Genomic DNA, 22,658 nt, shown 5'->3' with positions numbered 1-22,658 from the left:
ATTCAGGTAAAGATAAACAAGTAAATAATGCGCCGAAGAAACTTCGGCGCAATCTAGTTTTCAGTACAGTGTATAATCAAGGCCACCGTAAACAGATCTATTTTTCAGTGGTCTCGGTACAATGCTGCATAAACCGTGGCCTATGAAACTTTAACTACCGCCCGGTGGTGGCCTGTCCTATATCGTTGCCAGACGCACGATTATGGGTAAATTTAATATTAAATAAAATCAAAACTACTGAGGCTAGAGGGCTGCAATTTGTTATGTTTGGTGATTGGAGGATGGATGATCAGCATACCAGCTTGCAGCCCTCTAGCCTCAGTAGTTTTCAAGCTATGAGGGCTGACCGAAAACTAAAACCGGCTACCTTTTATTTTGAAGCCATGGCCTTTAAGAAAATTGGAATATTACCTGGCAAGGTGAAATTCTTAAGTTGCACGGCCAATTGAATGGAGACCTAAATGGTATTATTACTAAGTTGTAGTAAGGTGAACGTTGACTTGCCGCCATCTTTATGAACATTGCTTTTGTTTTGCAGTTTCCTGTTCTTTAACTTGAATAAGTTGTAATCACTGCATTTATAATCTACAAGAATACTTCATAAAAGCAAGTAGTTGTAGAAGGAAGGACCTACAAAGAAAGAGCAAACGTTCAAAAGTATTTCCGCCTCAGTCACCCACCCCATCCTCGTATCTCCTCACTTACAAGTCTCCTCCCGGCCTGGGCTAGTTCTGAGCATTGATTACCCATCCCAGTGGCCTTTACACTAAAAGGAAGTTATGTATTTTATTTTTCGTTAAAAGAATCTTTCTAAATGTTCCGAAACCATTTTCAATTAGAAAATTTGTGGAGTCTTTCAAGTGAACATGGAACGGAGACAAAAGAATTGTGGATTCTGGGCTTGAGGTGGGGCGGGGAGGGGAGGGCGAGGAACCATGAATTTTTTCCCGTTCATTTTGTAAGTAATATTGCGAAAGGTAAGAATTCTCCCTCACACATACACACACACTCACACACAGATCATGTAACTTTGGGATTTGAATGTCAAAACGAAAAGAATTTTCACACCCTGTTTGCTTTGTGGAATATGCCACACACACACACACACACACACATATATGATATATATATATATATATATATATATATATATATATATATATATATATATATATATATATATATATATATATATGTTATTCCACAATAAACGGGGCACAAAAATTCTTTTCGTTTTGTGATCAAATCCCAAAATACATGATCTCTCTCTCTCACACATCTTCCTTTGTGTTTTCATCCTTTGTTACCCTTCCCCAGATCCATTCTTGAGTCTTGTCCTTTTTTTTATTTCTTTCCTTTTTGCATTCAAGACAGGAAGATTTCGCGGAAGCATTTGGGTTAGAAAGATTCATTAAACGATATATTTCATCTCTCTGCTCTCTCTTACGACATTTTATCCGATGTTACGATGCTCTGCTTTGTTTCGATGCTTTGCCTTCTCTTCCAGTGTCTGCTGTTCCGATGCTTTGCTGTGCTCTGTTTCAGTGGTTGCTGTATATTTCGATGCTTTGCTGTGATCCGTTTCAGTGGTTGCTGTATGTCCCAGTGCTTTGCTGTTCTCTGTTTCAGTGGTTGCTGTATGTTCCGATGCTTTGTTGTGCTCTGTTTCAGTGGTTACCGTATGTTTCGATGTCTTGCTGTGCTCTGTTTCAGTGGTTATCGTATGTTTCGATGTCTTGCTGTGCTCTGTTTCAGTGGTTATCGTATGTTTCGATGTCTTGCTGTGCTCTGTTTCAGTGGTTACCCATGTTTCGATGTCTTGCTGTGCTCTGTTTCAGTGGTTATCGTATGTTTCGATGTCTTGCTGTGCTCTGTTTCAGTGGTTACCGTATGTTTCGATGTCTTGCTGTGCTCTGTTTCAGTGGTTACCGTATGTTTCGATGTCTTGCTGTGCTCTGTTTCAGTGGTTACCGTATGTTTCGATGTCTTGCTGTGCTCTGTTTCAGTGGTTATCGTATGTTTCGATGTCTTGCTGTGCTCTGTTTCAGTGGTTTACCGTATGTTTCGATGTCTTGCTGTGCTCTGTTTCAGTGGTTATCGTATGTTTCGATGTCTTGCTGTGCTCTGTTTCAGTGGTTACCGTATGTTTCGATGTCTTGCTGTGCTCTGTTTCAGTGGTTATCGTATGTTTCGATGTCTTGCTGTGCTCTGTTTCAGTGGTTATCGTATGTTTCGATGTCTTGCTGTGCTCTGTTTCAGTGGTTATCGTATGTTTTGATGTCTTGCTGTGCTCTGTTTCAGTGGTTACCGTATGTTTCGATGTCTTGCTGTGCTCTGTTTCAGTGGTTATCGTATGTTTCCGATGTCTTGCTGTGCTCTGTTTCCAGTGGTTATCGTATGTTTCGATGTCTTGCTGTGCTCTGTTTCAGTGGTTATCGTATGTTTCGATGTCTTGCTGTGCTCTGTTTCAGTGGTTACCGTATGTTTCGATGTCTTGCTGTGCTCTGTTTCAGTGGTTACCGTATGTTTCGATGTCTTGCTGTGCTCTGTTTCAGTGGTTATCGTATGTTTCGATGTCTTGCTGTGCTCTGTTTCAGTGGTTATCGTATGTTTCGATGTCTTGCTGTGCTCTGTTTCAGTGGTTACCATATGTTTTGATGCTTTGCTGTGCTCTGTTTCAGTGGTTACCGTATGTTTCGATGCTTTGCTGTATTCTGTTTCAATGGTTGTTGTATATTCCGATGCTTTGCTGTGCTTTGTTTCATTGGTTACCGTATGTTTCGATGCTTTGCTGTGGTGTGTTTCAGTGGTTACTGCATGTTTCAATGCTCTGCTGTGCTCTGTTTCATTGGTTACCGTATGTTTCGATGCTTTGCTGTGGTGTGTTTCAGTGGTTACTGTATGTTTTGATGCTCTGCTGTGCTCTGTATCAGTGGTACTGTATATGTTGAGGCTTTGCTGTGCTGTGTTTCAGTGGTTGCCGTATATTTCGATGTTTCGCTGTGCTCTGTGCTAGTGGTTGCTGTATGTTTCGATGCTTTGTTGTGCTCTGTTTCAGTGGTTGCTGTATACTTTACGCAGCATTTCGTCTTTTGACACCACTGTATGCTTCGATGCTCTGCTCTGTGTCTTGAGATTTCACTCTGTACGTCGACGCTTTGCTCTGTGCTTTGGTATGTGTTCCACGCGTTTACCCTATATATTTCGACTCCTCGGTCTGTGATTACACATTATCATGGTATCCAGCTGCAAAATAAAAACCAAGAAATATTATCACCTTGAATCTAATGCTACTTTTATATATATATATATATATATATATACATATATATACATACATATATATATATATATATGTATTACTATAATATTATATATTTATTATGCAGTAATATAAGTATATATTATATAGTATGTGTAGTAGATATGCATGTATGGCGTGTATGTATGTAGGCTATGTATGTATATAAACACACAATCACGTGTGGAACAGAAATAAATTTCTGACTCACGTTGGGATCGAAACCAGACCTATCAGCTGAAAGGCAAGGGCGCTACCATGGTAAAAGCCTTTAGTACAGTGGTACTTAGGTTCCAACTTCTTTTACGACCAATGTGGCTCAGTTGAAAGACCTGGGCCTGATCCTGATAGGAGTCAGAAATTTATTTCTGTTCCACACGTGATTGTGTGTTGATAGCTTATATCACATTCACTCAAAATGGATAATTTGAACGAAATGCTATCAGTTTGGTCACTGTTTCGCTGGGAAGTTGGGTAAAACTCGCTGGTATGCGAGGCAGTTATCCTGGCCAGGTAAAAGCCATGGGTACCGTAGTACTTGGGTTCTAGCTTCTTTTATGAACTGTTTGATTCAGTTGGTAGCGCCCTTTCCTTTCAATTGAAAGACCTGGGTTCGATCCCGTTTGAGTCACAAGTAGAACGAGTTGTGAAAGGATACCACTGTCTGAAAATTGTGTGGTGCTTGCAAGATCCCTAAAGTATTGGATTGCTCCACCTTTCTGGAGCCAAAACGGGGAAAAACTCATGGAATCATAGTATTATATGTATACACACACACACATATATATATATATATGTGTGTGTGTATGTATTTATATATACATATACATATGTGTGTGCGTGCTCACGCGCGTGTACTTCTTCCTCGCATGGTAAGGGAGAAAATTAATTTTTAATTCAGAATTCTTTTTTTCTGTACTTCTGGTTGCAAAAAAAAATGTCTCTTCTTGTTATGTCCCTTTCATTGCCTCCTGCAAATCCGCTAAAAACATTCTCTCTCCTCTCTCTCTCTCTCTCTCTCTCTCTCTCTCTCTCTCTCTCTCTCTCTCTCTCTGGCTTTTTGCAGGTACCGGGTAATTTGCGGATCTAAAGTCTTTTTTCTTGTTTATTTGCAGTGTTCTTGCTCAGCAGACCTTCCGTCTTTACCAACTCTCTCGTTTTCCCAAGGCTCCGACTGGCTTTGTGTCAGTCCTCGCCTCTCTGGATTAAGTCATTACTTTTTCAGAAAGTGCTTTTTTTCACGAGAGAGAGAGAGAGAGAGAGAGAGAGAGAGAGAGAGAGAGAGAGAGAGAGAGAGAGAGAGAGAGAGAGAGAGAGAGAGAGAGTCTTTCTCTTTACTATTGATGGTTAAGTTGGAGACTTAGGTAGGAAAGAACATAAGAAATTGAGATAGCAAGCGAGAGGTCGATTCTTTCTTCAGTTAAAGTGTTGGAGTATCAGGATTGACAGGCCCAAATTATCGTGTGATTATAACTGTTGATGAATGGATACTTTGATACGAAAGAGAGAGAGAGAGAGAGAGAGAGTATGCAACGACTTTCTGTGTTGTTACTCTGCAAAAGAGAGAGAGAAAAGTACGCGAATACTTTCTGTACTGTTACTCTGCAAAAGAGAGAAAGAGAATTATGCAAGTATGTTCTGTATTTGTACTCTGCTGTACAGTACTAAGAATTCACAACTTTAAACTTCTAATTCAGTTCGGCAGAAAGTATTAAACATTTATTCAAGAACTGGTAACTTCCTGGTGCATATTTCCTCTTTACCATTGTATTTTCTTGGGACCACTTTCGCATTCATGTCGTTGCAAGCAATCTCGTAATCACGTATGTGGAATATTATGGAAAACTGTTTCAGAAATTTTTAGAAATTCGCACACTTAGAAGCTTTCACGAACACGCTTGCAGATCCTTTAACGTCTTGTCGCCAAACTTTGCATCGAGCAGCCAGAATTTTGTATCGACGTATAAAATTGAAGTAAGTCATTCGTGTTCGCCAAGTTGACGTCATTCAGTGACGAAAATTCTCGACTTCAAAAATTGACTCCACTTCTGATTGCTGGGTACCACGTTTTGGCTGCAAGATACTAAAAAACTTGCTCGTGCGGTACCGACTGAATGACCTTTTACTATAGATAACATTTCGATATATTTTGAATTTTCTCTTCTTGAATCCAGATATATATACAATTTCCGCTGCACTACAGGCATCCCGGGACAATTTATGTGGAAATGTTTCCTTATAAATCATTCTTTGCCTCAAAGCGTTACAGTTCCACTCAGCCTTCTCATCAGACATTCTAATTGCGGCTGGTAACAAAATGACAGCCTGTTATATTGGCCCTTTTTGCAGAGATATTCCTGAGCCATCTCTCCTTAAAATGGAATGACTGCAATTAATTTCCGAAAATGGTCTTACCATCTGTTCTGAAGCTTTAAATTCACAGTGAAATTAATAGACCACGTGTGGCTTCCAGCGTGTGACCACTGCACGGAATAAATGTGCAGGACAAAAGTAGTAGACGTCAAATTAATGGCCATTTTCATTGCGGTGCTCATCGCCAGGAAACAACTGCATATCCTGGAAGAGTATCCGAAGTCGGGACTGCAAAGTAATTTATAGCCTTTTTGTTTTCATCTGTTTTGAAGACAGGAGGTTAATTAAAAGACTTACACTTGACTTCTTTGCATCATTTACTTTGTTATACATATGGAGGATGAAAGTTACCTTAATAACGGTAATTATATACAAGCTGAACTCTGCACTTGTAATTTATTGTCAGTTTTATTAACTTAGTGCATACATTTACAACAAAAGTTGAAATAGTAACCAACTCAGTTTCAGAACACACTAGCAAACGTAACAACAAAATAGCACCATATTGGAAAGTAACTTTATGCAAGCCGGTCGGTGTGTTTTAGATCCCTAAGTCTATTGCAATCAGTTGCAAGAGCTGAATCTCCTTGCTTTTGCGAATTTTGATATAAGGCCCTCAACTACATAACTAAAGCAACATGGTAAAAGATCAAGAATAATGATCATTTCTGTAATCAGTTTATCAGGAATTACAGAACTGGAAGTCCTCGTCAAATCATCAGGATATTTATAGCGGGACTTGGAGTATCCTTTAGTCATTCATCTTAAGGACAATTACGGTATAGCATTTCACTGTAACCGGGTGGTGCTCTATAATACTTGTTGTATTTCACTGTATTTCAGTATCACAATATCTTTATTTTCCAAATGATATTTTCTAGTTTTGTGAAATCCGGTGTATCGATTTGTCCCAAAACGTTCTTGCATTAAACGGGATGATGTCAGTCATATTCTCTTCCCCCTTTTCTTGCGATTCTTTTATTTATTTATTTTTAATTTTTTCTTTTTTCTTTTCATTATGGGAAACGACTTGAGCCGTGATGTTGCCATAAGATGCCGAGGAGCAATCAGGATTGAGAAGTAGATAAAAAAGGAACTGAAATATAAAGAAAATTAAATTTAGGCAAAATTCCATGAATAATAACAAGTGATGGTTAAGTAAAGAATAATCAAGTAAAAATAAACATGAATAACAGAATAAAATGAGAATTATATAAAAATATCCAAATCATCAAATTATTAGTAAACAAAAATAGATTCAGGTGACTCGAAAATTTAAAAAAGAAAGATTTTAAAAATGTGGCAATTACAAATTGGTAAAGTCTGTCTTAAAAGTATTATGGATAGATTAAAATTTTTGAAGCATACATTATTAGCTAATAATAAAATACGAAATAACATGAAAATAGAAAGAGGATAAAAAGTATAAAGGAAATGATTTTAAATTATTCTGGAAAGCAATTGCCTTCACAAATAATGATCTAAGATATTGAATGCTGTTCTTTTTTTTTTTTTTTTTGCATGTATAGACTAGAGAATTCAAAGATTTGGTAGGAATGCAAAAACCAGGTAAAAAGTGAAAACGGAACGAGTCCCAAAATATGTGAGAAATGCTAAAAAGACTCTGCCATTTCAGAGGATGATCGCGGAGATGAACCGCGTTGGACTCATGGTCGATCTCTCGCATTCTTCTCATCAGACGGCGCTCGACGCCCTGCAGATAAGTCGAGCCCCTGTCATCTTCTCGCATTCGGCGGTCAGAGCGCTCTGCGACATTGAGAGAAATGTTCCGGATAATGTGCTGACGTCTCTGGTAAGTTTAATGAAGCCGTTCTCTCTCTCTCTCTTTTGACGTAAGTCGCATTTAGTTGACGGTAGGGGAACCTCTCTCTCTCTCTCTCTCTCTCTCTCTAATTTGCAGATAGTTTAAAGATAGGGAACCCCTCTCTCTCTCTCTCTCTCTCTCTCTCTCTCTCTCTCTCTCACAAAAACATTTACAAAGAAGAAGGAAAAATATTTACATCCATACTTCTTGCTCAAATGATTGCAGATAGCCCAAAGAAAAGCCTCTCTCTCTCTCTCTCTCTCTCTCTCTCTCTCTCTCACTGTCACACGCACACACAAAGTTTTCAAACACAGTTCACCAGTAGTAGAATATTTACTACCAAATTTCTCGCTCAAAATGATTTATAGATAGTTTTAATAAAGGTACTCTCTCTCTCTCTCTCTCTCTCTCTCTCTCTCTCTCTCTTTCTGTGCAGCCACACCCTCATCTTCTCCACCTGTCCCTTAACATGTGTCTTCCGCCATCTCACCCATCATTCATCCGTCAGCCCAAGATGATGGCCCAATATCCTCCCTGTCAACCTGCTGACCTACTTTCACATTTTCACTCTTTGCTTTTCTCTACTTCCCTTTCAACTTTTGGGCGGGTAGGTGAATGTGATAAACGGCAGACACTTCATTTTTCGTACTCTTCTTTTTCTTTGTTTTACCTTCGAATTATGCTGCATTATTGTCTGTTATTTGCTTTTACGGAAACATCTGCATAATTGTCTTTTATTTTGGCTGTTTTTTTGTTTGGAAAAATACTAGGCAATCGTCTCTTATTTGTGGTATATAATTCCACACAGTTTCCAATATTATATTTTAGATATTAGGGCCTTATTTCATCTCCCTTAATGTGTAGGATATTGCATTACACTGTTGAATTTTCTTGCTGGGAAATATTTCATATGCTTTCGCTTCTGGTGTCACATTCTTGATTTGAGATACATTGCATTATGTCTTTTATGACGTCATTTTCTTGCTTAAAAGTATATAGAATGATTTAGTATACGTTAATTTTATTTTATCACATGGAAATTACGCTGCATATTTTCTTTTATTAATGCCACATCCTTGCTGGAAAATAATTTGTACATTCTTCTTTGAAATATGTAGTGAATTGCGTAATTTTCTTGTAGCGAAATATGCTTCACAGTTGTTTTTATTTGGGCTATTTTCTTGTTTGTAAATGCTATACAAGAAGCGCGTAAAGAAATCGAGAAAGTAAGAGGTCATTGTATTTTTAAAAATACTTATATCTGGTAAAAGTAACCAGATTTTTTTTTGCCAAGGAATACCGAAAATAAGTGCTTTGTTCTGTTACAATTTCCATAATAGATGCCATGTGCGTCCTGTATATATGATATTCGTTTTCTTTTTAATTAGTTTTCTTTGTCCGCGTGTTATCAGCTTCGTCGGGAATTTAATTCGCCTTCCATTGCTAATACTCGAAGCTACGGAAAAATGGTTGCAGTCATATTCGTAATTTATTTTTTTCACTTTTTTTTATCCCCGAATGTCAGACTAAGAAGGGTAAAACTGACTGAGTGGTCATTTCATTGCAATCGTTATAAAAACGATTTTTTTCTGTTTACTTCTCGGCCACGCAACATTTCCTTCAATCTTCAGTTCCAGTTTTTCCATTACAGTTTTTTTTAATCTAGTAACTTGGAATGTAATTTCAACAGTATTTTAGGTATAATAATGTTATCAGTCTATGTGTTTGCCATTTTTATTATTTCAGATTTAAATACTTTTTCAGAAAATCTTACTGTTTTCCAGCTGTTTCCATCAGTCTTCGATCCATATGTATCACATTCGAATTCTTAGTCTTAACAAAAATATGCAGCAATCTTAAATTAGTACATTTTTATATTGCAGTTTTCTGCTCTTGAACTATTTCTAACAATCCTCAAACCGTATATTTTCCTCATCTCGTTTTGGGAACTTGTGATGTCGGCCCCAAATCATTTCACCCAATACGGGTAAGGTCAGTTGAGTTAGTTGTCTGGCTTAATTCAGGTGGAGAGGGTCAAATTATTTTCACGCCTGGCTGATCTAAATCGTTTCTATTCCCTTTCATCTGTTTCTCACTGGAAGGAGCTGACTTTCACTCTCTCTTTGATGAACTTTTATTTGGACTAGCAGTGGACATTATTGCATGATGACCTCCTTCGCGAACTGTGGGAACTCGAGACTGTTTCAGGTTCCGTGGGGACTTGACCAGTAGCCTGGTCAAATGCATCAACATTTCAGCTGAGTTAACGAACACTTTGTAACGGGCAAGCGAACGTCAGCAGTATTTTAGACTCGGATAATATTTATTAACTTTTCAGCTTTAGTTTAGATAGTCATTTGTATTACAATGTCAGCATATTTTAAAGACAATAATGTTTACTAATCTTTCAACCATCCAGTAACTTGAAATATAATTTGAACGGTATTTTAAATATATTAATGTGATCATCTTTTCTGTTACAGTTTAAATAGAAACTTATACTTCCAACTGTATTTTGAATTCAAGTAATTTTATTATCTTTTTCAGCAGGAAGTCTTTCGTATTTTGAAAATTACTTCAGAAGTATTTTCCATGGAACCGTGATCATTTTTGCAACTATGTTATCCACTAATTCATAAAAATTGTAACCGTATTTTACAGGAATAACGTGTTTATTAATTTTTCAACTACCTTTTTTCTTTATCTAATAATTATGTTGGTCTATTATTTCTGTATTTGTTTGGTACTATTTTTTTAGACTTTAATATAGTTCTCTTTGGTATTGTTTCCTTTCCATTTTAGTACTTTATTCTGTAAATAACGTTTTTGGCATGCATCCTTCATTGAGTTGTATTTTTTTTTTATTAAATACGACATATGCATTGAAATTTTAAGGCAGCCATTCATAATATCTCTGTGATCACACTTCCCTCAAGACCTGAAGCTCGATTAATAGCTAAATGCAAATCGGGGCGAGAGCAATCGTATGATCATCTCCCACTAAGACGCAACCACCTTTTCCAGGCGACAAATGGCGGCGTAGTGATGATCAGCTTTTACGATGACTTCCTAACGTGTGGCGGTCCGGCAACCATAAGTAACGTTGTAGGTAAGTTATCTGTTATCTTCACTGTTCTTTGCATTTGTAATGCTGCAAGCCAGCTTCCAAATAGAAAACAACCAGGAGTATTATACGCTAATTATCTGTTGTCCAGCTATAATAGTGGCTACACGATAATGGGAAAATCATCGATAAAACTCTACGGATGTAGAAAGTCATATTTCATTACAGACAGGGCTAAAGTGTCATTTTGATCATTTTAATATTCTTAATGCTTTCCAGTGAAAGCTTTGGAATCCAAAAAGGAGATAAAGTACTGATTTTTCGTTCCCGTGTGGGAACCGAAGCCAGGCCTGTTAAGTAACTGAGGATAATTGCCGGATCTCCGGATCTTTCCTAGATAGTGACCCCCAACAAAGTTCGGGGGTCGTTGTCTATGACTAATATTTCTTGGGGGTGATATTGAATGTTTTTTGTTTATGTTTTTACGGTAATCCCCAACGGGCTTGTACTAAACACGTCGCAAAGGTGGATACATACCGGGTTAAAACCCTTGGGGGTCACTATCTAGGAAAGATCCTAATTGCCAACCCAAAAAAACGAGAAGAATAGTTTATTTCAGCTCATACGTGGTCGTCGTACCATTTTAAATAACAACATGGAGCCCATTAGAGACATTGCCACTTATACCTAATTCAACTTGTTCGCCTTCACTGTAAGCATGCCAGAAATGTAGATGTGGCATACACGTTACCACATCTGTGTGTCAAGTCAAGAATAAAGGGAACGGTAATTAGATTAATATCTTTGAGCACAGTGTACCTTTCCTGGATGTCACCCCACAGTGGAAGGCTCTCCATGACAGCATTTGAATACCCAAAGTCTAGAAAAGATTTATAGTATCCACAAAGTGTCACCAGTGGGAAAATGAAACGAGATTGTTATGCTTAACTTTGGCCATGCAACGCAACATACTGTGGCTGCAACTGGGGTGTGCAGATGTACAGTTGACCGCATCTGCAAAGAAGGTGAAACCAGTATCCAGTAATTTGAAGTGCCTGTTTTCCGAGGTCAGAAAGGAAAAATATAGAAAACTTTTACAAAATTAATTAAGTTTTGATACAAGGAAGGAAATTCCCATTCTCGTTAGTGTATTATTAGAAGTTTATTAATCTGCATGAGAATTCCAAAGAGTTGGTCTTGTTTGACCCCTGGTAGGGTAAGCGCTCAATTCAGTGACCGAGAGCAGATGTTCCTTTCATTTAAGGCGTGTCATTCTTTTTAAAAACTACCGTACACGAAACGCATGTGCTTACTAGTTTGTTTCGTTTTGTTTGTTTACTTATGCTAAGTTTCCTGCAGCCTCTCTTGTGTTTGCAAATGTGTGAGACTAAGTTATGATAACAATGTAAACCAATTTTTGGGGTGTAGTTGTTGGGTGAATGAAGGAATTTACGGTAAGGCGGAAACAAACAAAACGAGATTTTACGACCGAGTTATATAATACCCCACATGGAGAGAGGCTGAGAGCTCGAAACAGATTAATACGTTTACGGAAAACTCGCAACGTCTCTAATGGGCTCCATTTTTATATTTAAAATGGAACGACCATTTGAGCCGAATTAGACCTATCCTCACCAAGGATATGTGATGTTAGGAAACAGAAATGAAGAGGTCATTGTGGCCATTTTCACTACATAGTAGGTTCTATAATGTTATAAAATTACTGATTAGAGTAATCGCAAATTTATCAGGAAGAGTTATCATAGCGTTTATAGCTATAGCTATTTTTTTTCTTTTACGATCGGCATATAAGTCACAACACGGTAGTTTTAAGTTACATTTAGACTCAAGTTTGGGTCTGGTACTGTTTACGGACCATTCGTTCTAAATTAGGATTAAGATGAAAATATGTTTGAAAAAAAAAAGCTCTTCACATGAGTTGATTGAATGCATTGTTCAATATGTGACATGTAAATGCTATCTGACTTAATTTGTATCATGTAATGCGACCTGCTTAGGATGTAGCATCCCTTGTAAATAGTCAAATGTTAGTTATCTCATGATTTTACTCATTCAACGTCTATAAGTACTGAATTGTGATCTGGAGTCGTCTCGTCTGAAACACACAAGCACACACACACACATATATATATATACTCATATATATATATATATATATATATATATATATATATATATATATATATATATATATATATATATATATATATATATATGTGTGTGTGTGTGTGTGTGTGTGTTTCATACGACTCCAGATCACAGACTATATATATATATATATATATATATATATATATATATATATATATATATATATATATATATATATATTTTATATATATATGAGGGGAATGCAGGTTGTAAAATATCTATAAATGGTTCTGAGCTCTTAAAGCTAATTCATGTTTTATTTAGTTGAAAACTTATGGGCATTATTAAATCCTTGTTTGTCCTTTGATTCCTAACAATGACCTTGACATTGACCTCACGCTGCATATCAACTCAAGTTATGGGTTTTACATGCCAAATATGAAAGCTATATATAATATAACTACAGGAGCTATATCAACTATTAAATTCATATCAGACTTGTGTCTCCAAAGTATGCTGTAACCTTCACCTCACTCTGCATGCCGGCTTTATTAAAGGATCATGCATGCCAGTTATAAATATGAGGTGCAGAGAAAGGTTAAGGCCATGCTTATGGGTCAAGAATCAAATTGGGGCCTTGCCACTTTTGAAATTTATGCGATAGAGCTTTCACATTTGATATGTATAATCAACAGATGGAGCCCATGTGTAGAGCCAGATGAGGGCCAAGGGTATAGGACAAAAGTCCAAAAGAAATTGAACTTAGGTCACATCAGTGTAGCTAACTGGACAAAGAATCCCACAAAAATATCTTTATATGACAGAATACACTTCACAATTCAGCTGTGCACATTTGTATGAAACTTACTTAGTTGAGTTCTAAAGTGTTGTCATTATGCATAAAGTTACTTGGTCTGAAGTTTTGTCTAGTTAACTGTGTTGATACGGCCAAAGTTAAATTTTTTTTTTTTTACCCTTGACCTTTAGGTATGGCCTTGTCGTCACACTGCCTCTTTGCTTCATTAGCAAATTTTACTTGCCAGATGAGTCTTACTCTCATAAAGTTCAAGGTTAAATTCCTGGTGGACCTATAACTGCTAAATGTGACAGTTCAAAAGTTACGTCCTTGTCCTTGATCTGGCTCTGCCCAATGGCTTCGTTTGTTTAAACTGCGTTCAGAATATAAAGTCTTTATATTGTCATATTCAAAGGTTATGCAAAAGTTAAATTCTTACTTGAACTTGACCCCCTTTTCATAGTTACTACATCATGCGCGCCATATATGACATCGTTATCGTATAGTTCGAAAGTTATAGCTAAGGCTGAATTCTTATTTGACCATTGACCCCAGTATGACTTGGGAATTGACCTTGCTTTGAACATCAGTTTATTAGTGGATTATGCATGCAAAATGTGACGCCCATCCCAGATCGTTCAAAATTTGTTGACAAAGGTTAAATTCCTATTTAACCTTTGACCTCGACATATCCTCCACCCAGGCCTTGACCTCATTGCACAACGGCTTCGACATTGAATTATGCATGCCAGTAATGAAGTCTCTGTCTTGTATCGTTTAAACATTATGGCCAGAGTCACATTCCTATTAGACCTTCGACATCTAAGTATGACCTTGAACTTGACCTTCCTCACTGGTATGCCCCGTAAACACGTCTGGCAGGAGGAGCGGCCTATACATATATATTACACAAGAACAAACTTTCTAAAGTATATATATATATATATATATATATATATATATATATAATATATATATATATATATATATATATATATATATATATATATATATATATATGTGTGTGTGTGTGTGTGTGTGTGTGTGTGTGTATAGAGTGTGTGCATGTATGTATGTGTCTATGGATATACTGGTCTTGCCGTCAGATTTTAGGGCATTTACAAGAACTGATACGTAGTGGTGTCAGAAATTTCCGTTATATATGCTAAGCTGACCGAACAAGCGAACATAGAGACGGCTAAAAAAAAAAAAATATTCGCACCTGACAGGAAAAGGAAAAGCCATGCATATATATATATATATATATATATATATATATATATATATATATATATATATATATATATATATATATATATATATATATATATATATATATATATATATATATATATATATATATATATATATATATATATATATATATATATATATATACTACACATTACAGCATTATATATATATATATATATATATATATATATATATATATATATATATATATATATATATATATATATATAGTATATATATAATGCTGTACTGTTCTACTTTCAGATGGTTTTCCAGTTTGACCAATATGATTATTGTCACATGACTTGCAGGGTATTCGATAACTCAAAAGTTCTGAAGATGGTGGAATAACTGTTTGGTGGTATCAGGGTATTTTGATTTCATGCATACGTGCCTCATTACATCCATTTCATCATCAGTATATTCAGGTTTTCATATAAGCAAAGCTCTTAAAACCATGGATGTTAAAGCTAATTTCTTTACTTTGTGACTTTGGCCGGAATGAAAATGCACGTTGGCAGAAACATTGGCAGGTTTTCTGTTTACACTGGATTTAAACACATTGTTGTTATACAATCTAAAAAGAGTGGGTTGCTTCTTGCTCCAAGGTCTTGGGGAGTTTTATCTCTGCACTAATTCATGTAATTATTTATTCGAGAAAATTTTTACATTTTTGCTTCTTGGTCAGATACACACCTTAACCATATTACATTGAATGGAATGATTTTCTTTAATATACTGTTTTAAGTAAAATTCCATGTGCAAATTGCTTAAAACTGGAGAGAGGTTTCTGATATCAGTACCAGTTATTTGGAAGTAACATTTCCTATGGAATTCGCTTTAAATCCTTTTAATCAGCTCGGTTAGGCCGGGCATTCACGATCAGGTTTACCTGTCAGTTCAACCGCGACCGTTCGACGGATGAGCGTCCCCATGAAAAGGGGCGAGCTGTCAGTCAGACTGTCAATTTGAGGTCATCATCTTGCCTTCGTCGTCGTGGCACCACTACATGGCACCGATGGAAACTCCACTGGCTTTTGAGGAGGTGGAGCTTATGCTAGCTGCTGCAGCAATTTTCACTTAGAAACCAAAAGGCGTAAAAGAGTATATAGTCTAAATATTTGTCATAAAAAATGGCTTATTCTTATACAGTATTAATGAGTGAGTTTAAATTAGAACTAGGGGGATGATTCAATTATGAAATGGACCGAGAAGCCTGCTTTCACTAATAACACCTTTCGTAAAAAGGAAGAACACTTGCGTTGGCCTGCACCAAATATTGTCTGTATCACACGGAAATATTTTCAGAAATTTGTAATACTGTATATGATTTGGACTTATAACGTCCCACAAATAGCGCTGCAGGTTCCAACAATAAAATTAATTAGTCATATACATAATTTATTCACATTCTGATCAGAGCGACTAAGATCCTTTCCAGGCTAAACCCAGTGGCGAACTGTCACAAAATCGTTGATTCCCTGGCTGTACGCATATGGAGTTGGCAATACCCGTCCACAGATGCAGTCATCTGCCAGTCGGTCGGAAGAACTTGAGGTAATTCCATCAGTTCATCCGTTCTGGTGGTTGGATTGACTCAGCCCACAAACTGTCCTCTGCTAATAAGTTTCAACGCCGGATTCGATGAACTAATAGAAGAGCTGACGGGTAAAACTGGTCGTAAATACCCCGGCCTTCAGGTGTTCTTCCAGAATTGTATGTCTAACTTTCTACTAGATATCAGTTAAAAATTCTAACAGATCATCAATAGGTACTTTTGTGTTACGACATCAGAACTCACGTCTAGGTCACTTAAATATGTACAATAGCTGTATTATTTATTAAATCTCCAGTATTCTTTATTCAGGCATCGGAAATGGCACCAACCAGTTGGTTTAAAGTATTAACAAGATATTTTGGTAAATTGGTTCCACTTTATACTGCCTCATTTATAAGCATAGTTCGATGTAGATGGAGCAAAGATACTTACTTGTAGATGAATAGGCTACTATAATGTGATCCTTGGTGTGCTTCAAGTTAAAAGTCAAGTATACCTTAGTTTAACCAGACCACTGAGCTGATTAACAGCTCTCCTAGGGCTGGCCCGAAGGATTAGACTTATTTTACGTGGCTAAGGACCAACTGGTTACCTAGCAACGGGACCTACAGCTTATTGTGGAATCCGAACCACATTATAGCGAGAAATGAATTTCTATCATCAGAAATACATTCCTCTAATTCTTCATTGGCCGGTCGGAGACTCGAACTCGGGCCTACCAGAGTGCTAGCCGAGAACTCTATAGACTCGTCCAACGTGGAACTTAGGTTAGTGATCTTGGCCCACTGCTGTTTATATTATATCATATGTATATATATATATATATATATATATATATATATATATATATATATATATATATATATATATATATATATATGCATGATATGCAGTTTGGCCAGGAAAATAAGCTGACTTCTGCAAATTACTCTGCTCTAAAGGTATCGATCACATCGCTTGATAGTAGACCTGGAGTTGCTGATTCTCTTGTATATACAACTAAAATTAGTGCATGGTGCACATCGTGGAGAATGAACTTGAGGCCTGACTAAACAAACGAAGTATGATTGTTAACATGCACAGGACGTATTTTCTATGACAACTTGTTAGTTACATGTAGCTCATTTAAAATCACTTGTGAGGGTATTATTTTACAAGTTGCCCATGATTATCTCATTTTTATATCGATTATTGTTTCTGCTTGGGCAAGCGCATCAACTTTTCTTCGTTTTAACATCCGTCTGTAATATATAGATGCCGATATACTTTTAGGGTGCAGAAATTATAACCCCTGTTTGCTTACGTGTGGGACCATATTAAAAAGTATTTTTCAAGTTGCAGTTCATTCTGTACTGTTCTGTTTAACTTTGTTATAAATACATTAGCATTACTAACAACGAATGCTTTGTCAAAAATATATGACTCATTTCAAGTTTTTCCTACACTAGTTGGTTTTGCTGTCAGTGAATTTGAAGATCCTTGAATTTGTCAGAACTGGTTTTTCACAACGTTGCCAGTTTAACGCATTTTACGCTAGATCTAGAGTATTGCCTTCAGAACTAACGTGAAAATTTGGCTCCTAGCGTAAAATCTGGAGTAGGGCAATAATTTCTTAGCGAATTTCTAGCGTATTCATATGAGTATACTTTGTAATTCTAATATAATTCTAAATATATCCTGTACTTTTCTTCTTTTTTACTCCGTCGATTACACCATCATAGCTCAGGTCCTATACTTAATCTACCCCGCACAAGTCCCTGGAATGAAACCCCCCCAATCCCTCCTCCCGAGTCTGAACATGGAAAGAAAAAGTACGAATGACAAGCTAAGACAAGAATTGAACGAGACAATTTATTTTTTTTTTTTTTTGATAGAACAAGATTCGTGTCTGCGTTGACACATGAATTACCACAAGCCTCTGTATCCACGGATTTCAGTTGGACAGAGACCATACATGAATATTGCATCGGCAACAAAGAATCATACAGGAATAACTGTAACGTATAGGCACTGATCCGGATTTATATTTGATCAAGCGGCAGTCTTTCAGTAGTGTTCGTTATCGCCAGGTAGCTTGATTCCTAAATGCTATTAGTGATCTCTGTTATTAAAAAGAAATGCAATGCTAAAGGAATTCCTGCTTAAATCCTAACATCATTAGGAATCCATTGCTAAAACCGAGTGACTATAGGACTATTATTTGAAGTTCCCTAATAATCGATAATAGATCTAGGCTGAGTTTGGTCTATGGTTTCATCATGCATAACCTAGACCTATTAACTATGTATAACAATCTCTCTCTCTCTCTTTCTCTCTCTCTCTCACCCACACACACACGCAAAACTATACATATTTATAAACTCTCCTTAATTAACAAATTTTGAGTGTGTTTACCGTTTTCCAGGTTTTTAAATGGAAAAACAATATAAACAGAAATTTAGGAAAGAGTGGTCGCAGGTAGAATCATTTAAAAAATGGCTGGTGGAAGTGCCAGGTGATTCCAGCAAGGCTCTTTTTTTCATGTAAATTTCCTTGAAATGAAAATATAGTAGGAGTGAAAGCAAGCAGATAAACTAGCGTAATTTCTGGAGGTCTTGGTAGATATCTAGCGTAAATCTAGCGGACACCACCCTCAGATCTGGCGCACAAGTAGTCAATTGAGTTGGGAACACTGGTTTTTCACAGGAGGTTTCCGTGGCTTCCGCTTTAGTCTTCGTTTGGCAGTTGAGCAAATAACCGCTTTTGGTGGCTGTTCCTTTTTTCCTGCAAAGAATAGTAGTTCGCTATTATGAAAGTAATAAGATGCAATGAACAAGTAGCTGATGGCAATTAAAATTAGGTAAGTTAACATTTTTGCACTTCAGCCAGGTTACAGGAACACTAGGTTACATCATGGGGTTTAATTTCACAAGCCGTTGATAATGTCAACATTGAAATGTGGTTATTCCTGTTGTATGTGAAGTATTTCGTTTATTCTGACATTAATGCCCATTGGAAATTACTTAACTGGTTGCTTCATCCAACCACGTCTAAGATTTCCACCTGCAATCATTGTAAATGGTACCTCTAGGTAATTTTGTGATCTTCAAGGCAGATCCCATGGCACTGAATCCGAATGGTGAGATGGGACCTGCCATCCTAGGTTAGGTTAAGTTTGTTAAGGTTATATTAGGATGTTTCCCCGCAAATACCAATGCCATAGTTTTATAGTGCACGTTATCATTTAGGTTGGAGCGACCCCCCAAAGGTTGAACCCAATGCATCCTTGCATTGCGCTTCATAATTTATGGTGCTCTAGGCTGTAACTTTTCATAATTCTGATAATCCTTTGCATTCAGACCTTCCCAGACTATCCTGTCTACCAAATTGTTATAGGCATGCTGACAGTTCTAAAAGTCTTAACTAATCTTTCTAAACATTCGATACCACACAGTCTTCTACAAGTCTGGATCTGTGACCAAAATTATGGCCATTGCAACTTTTAAGTTAAAACTGTGTTCATATGTATTGTTTTTTTTTAATTTGGCCAAGCTTCCTTAAGTCTCAGATTGTTTGATCATATTTGTTTTTCTTGTTATTCCTCTAAGTGTAATCTTTCCTTTTGTACTTTTTCTTCCATGCTGGTTTCATTCTGTAATGGAGCTTTTAGGGTGGCTGTGTCCTGCTATTCCAAATAGGGTTGCACCTTGGCTAACAACGGCGAAATAATAAGAATAGAGGCTGTCCAGTGGTAACATTGCCACGCTTTATCAAAGGCAAAGGGTAGGGAATCGAGGGATAAAACGCCTCCTAGTCCTAGGTTAGGTTAGAGAAGGGTAGGTTAGGATATATCCCTGGTCATTTTCCTGGTTTTTGTTATTACACCTTTTGTATGATTGCGATTTTTTCTTTTATTTTGCCATTATATACACAACCATGTATTTTTTTCATAGGTTTCTTGCGCTCTGAGCATAATCCACCGATGATATAGGTGCTTTTCGCCTACATTCGTTTTCCTTAACCAAAGCCCCAGTTCTTACTCTGGTCCCCTATATTTGTAAGAAGTAGGGATACAGGTTCTTTAAAGTAGTGATGTAACATTCTTAGGCAATTAAAAAGAACTATTAAGTAAAACATTTGAAAAAGAGTCATAAAATTGTCTGCTTCTTTACATTTCCTACTATTTTATACAGTATATAAAATGACGAAACCACCAGGCAGAATGGTTTACGAAAATTGCGACCTTACCTTAAAATAACTATTCCTAGCGAGTCAAATAATGAAACGTTTTTGGTAGTTTAGATGAAGTCAGCTTTGTGTTGGTACCAGCTCACAAATAACCAGTTACCATAATTTCATCCGTTGCATCAGGATTATGAAAGTCTGGCACCAACTATAGAAAACATTTTTTATGAGGCTTCAAAAGATTCTTTTTCTGTGGATTTCATGTAGCATCGAATTTAACTACAAATGGAGTTAGTCATTTGTTATAGGTTTTCAGGTAAATGAACTACCCTCATCTACCGTGAAAAGTGTATTTTGTTATTTTTATCGACATAACTATAAGCCACATGTATGGTAGGCTACTTCCACAAATGCTCCCCACTCCCGCCCAGCGCTCGTATTTATTGGATATTTTCGTTTTCACATAGTCACTCAAAAATGTTTTGCAACATGTTCCAGAAGTTTTCGTTCACCTAACAGTAATTTGTTCTTTTGATATTTACAAGGAAATGTAATTTTCTTATTCGATTTTCGTTATTAATTATACGGTTAACAATATAAAAAAGAATGGTGAGTGAAAAATTCATATTACGAAAAATGACGAAACATTTTGAAAAATTTCACTTCAAATGATTGGGCAAAAGAGTCAAAGAAGAAACTATATTTCGAATCCAGATAAAAGCTTATTGATTAATAAAATATTGAGTAATCATCAATGAAATTATATATAAATAAAGAATTCAACCATTACTGTTGCAAAAACAAAAAAGAAAAAATTTCATAACGTCGTATGTTATTGTGTGACTCCACATTCGGGCAGGAAAGTTAAACTAGACTGTCTCGTCACTTGCACGATAAGATGGGCAACAGACTCACCGCACCACAATCATTAGCTTGCATAAGACTAATGTTTCTATCGTAGATATTGCTCGGCAGCTTAGCGTAAATAAAACAAACAACCATGTATAGAGAGATACAAGAACAGAGAGAATGAGGAAATATGATAAATTCATTGTAAAAAGTGGAGGACGACCCCATTGTTGCACTGCTATTAAGGATCATCATCGGATGATCACTGAAGGAGGCATCAAGGAGCTCCGCCTAACTCCCCTGGCAACCAGTGTTGCTATAAAGAGAGAACATTACACGCTCCCTTCAAGTTGCTGCTCAAACCATTCATAACAGGCTACATGAGACCAAGATATTATTTCATCATATGCCTGCCAAGAAAAACTTCATATCAAAGAAACACAAAGAACAGAGATTAAGGTTTGCGTTATAATATAATCCAGTGGCCAATGATTTCTGTAAGTCATCTTCTGTGATGAGGAGGAGACATTCTCCACTGATGAGCATGGTAGTCTTCTTCACTGCTGGTATTTAGCATTAACTAAAATAATGTTGAACTTCCTGCTAATTTTAATTCTTTAGAAACTTAGATAATAAGAAATACAAAAATAGGCGTTATATATTCAGTTAACTTCATAAGAGGCATCAAATTGATAGGCCTAAGTAGCAATGAGAGAAATGAGAAATTACACATGATAATGGCATTATAGTTATAAATTATATATATATATATATATATATATATATATATATATATATATATATATATATGTGTGTGTGTGTGTGTGTGTGTGTGTGTGTGTGTGTGTGTGTGTGTGTGTGTGTGTGCGCGCGCGCGCGCGCAATTCTATGTATTACAAAAATAGAAGTGAAATCTGTTAGTCTAGTTCAGTATATTTTATATTAAGTTTCACTAGTTCACAATATACACAGGATTAGTCATTAAATATTTGATTAATAATAATGTGCAAGCAAATTTTTACAAAAGTCGTATTTGTTGATGTTAATAAGACTAACGGTTCAACTTGTAACAGTCGTTGGCCTATGTCTAACAAAGTTCACACATATGAAGGAGATAAAACCACGATAGTGATGGCAGTTGGAGATGAAAATATTAAAACATAAGGACAGCGATGACCTCTGAAGTATTATAGTAACATCCTTTAATTAAGTAAGGTATGACAACAGGAAGCAGTATCAGAAAAAGCCCTGTTTAAGGGAAACTGCAGGTAATTTCTCGGACCCACCACTAGTGTTCAGTTGTTTCATGCGCTTACAACTGAGTTGCCAAATAGCGCCAGATGTCGCTGTGATAAGCTGTTG

General features: G+C 36.6%; 1 protein-coding gene across 1 annotated transcript in view; it reads left to right on the top strand.

The window, feature by feature from the left end:
* Positions 1-22,658, top strand: part of LOC136838890 (dipeptidase 1-like) — a 176,749-nt gene that overhangs the window by 139,870 nt on the left and 14,221 nt on the right. Inside the window, exons 8-9 of the mRNA XM_067104584.1 lie at positions 7,311-7,487; positions 10,524-10,608. Of these exons, the coding sequence (XP_066960685.1) occupies positions 7,311-7,487; positions 10,524-10,608 (262 nt within the window). The remainder of the gene's footprint in view (positions 1-7,310; positions 7,488-10,523; positions 10,609-22,658) is intronic.

This window comes from Macrobrachium rosenbergii, chromosome 1 (genome assembly GCF_040412425.1).
Source record: "Macrobrachium rosenbergii isolate ZJJX-2024 chromosome 1, ASM4041242v1, whole genome shotgun sequence".
Classification (NCBI taxonomy): Eukaryota; Metazoa; Arthropoda; class Malacostraca; order Decapoda; family Palaemonidae; genus Macrobrachium; species Macrobrachium rosenbergii.
Note: the sequence above shows the minus strand (reverse complement) of the source record. Positions and strands in the feature narration are given on the sequence as shown.